The following is a 5,000-nucleotide window of genomic DNA, read 5'->3' as shown; positions in this document are numbered from 1 at the left end:
AATATTTTTCTTAAGAAAAAAAAAAATCATAATGATATCTGAATAAACGATATTAACTTCATTTACATCAGCAGTAATGCAATACAATGCATAATGTGTGTTACCAAAATAAATGAAAAACAAGGAGAATTGATGTTTATGCCAGTTTGTAAACATGTCAATAATATGTCATCATGACATGATGTCACTCAGTCAGAAAATCAATACTAAGAATATCTACAAATAATCAATAAAAAAAGAGATAACTTCTTTTTTTCTTTTTCTTTTTCATTTTGAGAAAAGAAATTAAGTTTTAGTTATCCACAATTTTGGAGTCGAATGAAAAATATATAAAGCCTAAAGACTGGGTTTCCTTGCCTCTACCACATTTTTACCAAATCAAAGAGCACCTTCTTATACAGCCATACAAAATACTGCTAGATCTGAAAATAACATTTGGTGAACCTTTGTGATAATTACCATAGCCATAAAAACAATCATAGACACTAAATGGACATAATGCTATGATTTTACAGACCAGTAATATATAAATAATACACAATACACTACAAATGTCACCAATTATAAGAAGAAAAAGTGCTATTCCTCTGAGGTTGAAGCATAATGTTATTTTAAGGTCTACAATCCAGTACTACAGAAGATAATAGTTTTGAAAGGATTTGAATGTATGTATCTTCCTTTGTAGCATCAGTCTAAAAATGTAAAATGACAACTTACAACCTATATTATGGTGGATTTTCTCATTGCTAATCTTTACGACTCCCTATAACATTTGTATACTTTCTATTCAAGATTTAATAGTACGTAAAAAAAAAAATAATAATAATAAATAAATAATAATAATAATAATATTGTTGGATATTTACGCTGCTATTGCTGGAAATAAAACATAGCTGATACATTTGAAAGATCAGTGGGCAAGTTTATACAACTGACCTAAATCCCTTTCACTTTCACTTCACAAACTATAACAAGTTAATTTTATAATTACTACTTCTGTCAAGCGCCTACATCTGCAGTTTTTAGATCAGACGTCTTGGTTTGTGTGGCATGGCTGAGAGCTTCTTCAGGGAAAATGATGAGATGCACAAACCTAATCCAGCTAAGAGAGCTGCACCTTGTTGAATAAAACGGTCCTGGTGTACTGCCTGTGGTCTGCGGCTCCCCTGTAATGGCAAACATATTAAAATAACTGAATATTTGGTTATGACAAAAGAAGAAGAAGAAGAAGAAGAAGAAGAAGAAGAAGAAGAAGAAGAAGAAGAAGAAGAAGAAGAAGAAGAGGAAGAAGAAAAAGAGGAAGAAAAAGAAAAAGAAGAAGAAGAAGAAAAAGAAAAAGAAAAAGAAAAAGAAAAAGAAAAAGAAAAAGAAAAAGAAAAAGAAAAAGAAAAAGAAAAAGAAAAAGAAAAAGAAAAAGAAAAAGAAAAAGAAAAAGAAAAAGAAAAAGAAAAAGAAAAAGAAAGAAAAAGAAAAAGAAAAAGAAAAAGAAAAAGAAAAAGAAAAAGAAGAAAAAGAAAAAGAAAAAGAAAAAGAAAAAGAAAAAGAAAAAGAAAAAGAAAAAGAAAAAGAAAAAGAAGAAGAAGAAGAAGAAGAAGAAGAAGAAGAAGAAGAAGAAGAAGAAAAAGAAAAAGAAAAAGAAGAAAAAGAAGAAGAAGAAGAAGAAAAAAAAAAAGATAGAGAAAAAAAAGAAGAAAAAGAAAAAAAAAAAAAAAAAAAAAAAAAAAAAAAAGAAGTATGGTTAATCTTCTCTCAGTATTAGACAAATGACCTGAAATGCAAAACTCCATATTCAAACTTTAAATATAATACTCCTCTTCTGTTTTATAATACTTCAGTCACTGTTTGAGACAAGAAACACATCAAACTATACTTACTGGCATAATCCGCACAGGGACACGCAGTGGATACCGAGACACCTGGGCTAACATTTCCCCGTAGAAAAGTCTGAAAAAAAATGATAATAATAATTCCCGTAACACTACTGCCTCTCTGCTTTGCGCATTGACTATAGCCAACTAGTCTCGAACCTTTAAGCAATATATCTATTTCATCATCATCATCACTACTATTTACAATCTGTTATTTGCTTGAATATACACTGTGGTTGTTGATCTGAGTCACTGTGAGTATCTTTGTAATAATCAAGTATATCACTATCGTTCATTTAGGCAAATTATTTTGCAATACTTGTGTTTCAATAGGAATATCTGTCTACTTTCAATATAAAAAAAAATAATGGTTGTTCTTCGTATCATTTAGATCACTACTGCTTATATCCATGGTTATAACATATATAATAAAAAAACATATGCTACAATAACCACAGCAGTTATTGCATATGATAATTGGCCTCTGAAAAAAAAAAATTAAATGCACTTTGCAAACCTCAGGCAGACAGTTTACATGCTAAACATCCCTCTTGACTGATCAAAAAAGCTTTTTGAGGTACAATATATGGTATTTCTGTGATTTGCATAACAATACATCTCATGTAGGTCATACATAACTTTCTCTGAACAATAATTCTATGATGAACATGTTCTTATTTGGACCTTTTTAAGCTTTCATTTCATGATACCCCACTTTAATTTCAAAACTGTAAACACAAAATATATGTATATATATTGCTATTTATTTTATCAAATAATGAACACCATGTGCATAATCATGAATCACTGACACAACTGCCAATACCTCATAATACTTTTGTCTGGGGAACTAAGCTACATCTTACTGACGTAATTCTATATATCTAAGCAAAGTAAGACAACGCCACACTTCTGCTCTCAATATTCACGGAATAATCATTAAACCATTAAACTTTCTTGAGTATTTTCAGCAGTCTCAAAACGGGCCGGGAATCAACTGTTATTCAACTCAAAATTTTAATTAAAAAAAATCTTATTGCAAAACGAGACAGCTTTCAACCGAACCGCCTATATGTAGTTGTCGTAAGCACGGAACAAATTATCTAGCACTGAGCCTATAATACTCACAATTAACACTATATTCAGAGTTCATAACACGGGTCCCTTTGTTGCACCCGCAGAATGGACGTGTGGAATCTCCCTCTCGTGTCATTTCATTTTTAACATTGGGGCATTTATTTCAGGGTCTATCTGTGGGTTATTTTATTCGTTTTCTTTCTTAGGCAATGGGTGTCTTATTTTCCTCATACATTTTTTTTTTTTTTTTTTTTTTTTACGGCTAATGAAGAATGCTGTAAATTGTGAAGTACTGCCAATAAAGGCGACGTGGCAACTGCCTTTTTGCAAGATACCATATTTCATTATCAGTATTATCATTCACGGGTAATAAAAGACATAATATGTTTATGTCTCATCCACAGTGTTCCATATGATAAAAATATATAACTAAGAATACAACAGGAAATACATTTTGGTGATGTATATTCATTAAAATGTTAATTTGAACAGGAAGTCTGCTCATCTGTCCCTGAAGACTATCCCCCAGCAACAACCTTCATTGGCTTAAAAACACACTTCCGTAATAACTGTTCACTTCTCAGCACCAGCTTAATCCGGGAATATCTTTTCACGGGCGTTGTATCGATGATATGAACTATATAATGCCGAAAATGTAATGACAAACATACAAAAGTCTTCTCGTGTAGTAATAGTGACCTTGAACCTGGAGGACGGTCGACGCGGTTGAGGTTTTGCAGAGGCGAGCAATTCATACTTGATTTAGTTGATTTGTTGTGTGGGAACTTCTCTTTTACTCACTCTCTCTCTCTCTCTCTCTCTCTCTCTCTCTCTCTCTCTCTCTCTCTCTCTCTCTCTCTCTCTCTCTCTCTCTCTCTCTCTCTCTCTCTCTCTCTTTGTCGGTTTGATAATTTATTTGTGTTTTCTGTGTAGCTATACATAAATAAAATCTACATTCCTACATATCACCTATTTATCTATTTCTCATTTATCACTACTTAAAAGTCCATACACAGTGAGGACGACAGTTAGAGTCACCACCCTTTCTCTTGTAGGCACAAACTTATCAACAATACATTGCACAGTGGTTTAAATGGGACGCGAATGTGCTGTTACATCTAGTTGAAAGTTGCATCACAAATAACGAAACACAGCGTGGTCCACTTTAACGACATCACATATTTTATCAATGAAAAATTCTTTAAAACAACCAAACATTTCTTTTAAACCCTTTGCAATATTGCACAACACCATAATTGAAAAATACACACACACACACACGTACGTAATATTAGCGAAATATCGACGAACCGCGCGCACACACACACCCCGTCCTGGCCGCTGTGGATGCCGGCACTCGAATGACCTTCTCTTTCCACACACTCACCCAGTCACCCTTCCTGTTACCACGTCTGGTATTTTTGTTCCTGGTAACCCTCCGTGCGACAGCTTCAGCGAAAAAAAAACATATGTTTGGAGAGTTATCAAATAAGGTGGATCCTCAAATGACTTAACCAACTATATTGCATGGTATAAGTGTTTGGTTAGCAATAGATATCTCTGTGCTACCATGTCATTATGCACTGACCCATCTCCCTTGAAGAAAATTCGCTCACGCCTGTATTCACCCGGCGTTTCTTCCTAACATCATATATAATTTTTTTTTTTTTTCCCTTAAGAGACGGAACAGTTAATCGTAGTATGAAGGTCATCCGGCGTTATCATTACGGTAAATTATGATAACAGCTACTCTTGACATCCGCTGAGAGGGAGAGAGGGAGAGAGAGAGGGTGGGGGAGGGGCGAGTGAGAGAGAGAGAGAGAGAGAGAGAGAGAGAGAGAGAGAGAGAGAGAGAGAGAGAGAGAGAGAGAGAGAGAGAGAGAGAGAGAATATGTGAAGCTGAGCCTCGCATGCCCATGAGGGAAGTCCGGCCTGTGTCGACTAATGCCGACACGCTATGTAGATCTCTCTCTCTATATATATGTATACATCTCTCTCTATATATGTATATTTCTCTCTCTCTATATATATATATATATATCGTAAGTCAACTGG

General features: G+C 33.9%; 1 protein-coding gene across 9 annotated transcripts in view; it reads right to left on the bottom strand.

The window, feature by feature from the left end:
- LOC125033824 overlaps positions 1–5,000 on the bottom strand; it is an 11,627-nt gene that overhangs the window by 775 nt on the left and 5,852 nt on the right. Inside the window, exons 1-4 of one of the 9 annotated variants that reach the window (XM_047625448.1) lie at positions 4,059–4,211; positions 3,645–3,744; positions 1,875–1,944; positions 1–1,166 (exon numbers count right to left, since the gene is read on the bottom strand). The exon at positions 1–1,166 is cut by the window's left edge and continues 775 nt beyond it. In XM_047625448.1, the coding sequence (XP_047481404.1) occupies positions 1,023–1,166; positions 1,875–1,944; positions 3,645–3,744; positions 4,059–4,080 (336 nt within the window). In that variant the 5' untranslated portion in view covers positions 4,081–4,211 and the 3' untranslated portion in view covers positions 1–1,022. The other 8 variants (XR_007115629.1, XR_007115627.1, XR_007115632.1 and 5 more) reach the window with 8 other exon arrangements.

The sequence above is a fragment of the Penaeus chinensis genome, chromosome 2 (assembly GCF_019202785.1).
Source record: "Penaeus chinensis breed Huanghai No. 1 chromosome 2, ASM1920278v2, whole genome shotgun sequence".
NCBI lineage: Eukaryota > Metazoa > Arthropoda > Malacostraca > Decapoda > Penaeidae > Penaeus > Penaeus chinensis.
The sequence above is the reverse complement of the archived record's forward strand: the minus strand, read 5'-3'. Positions and strand labels throughout refer to the sequence as shown.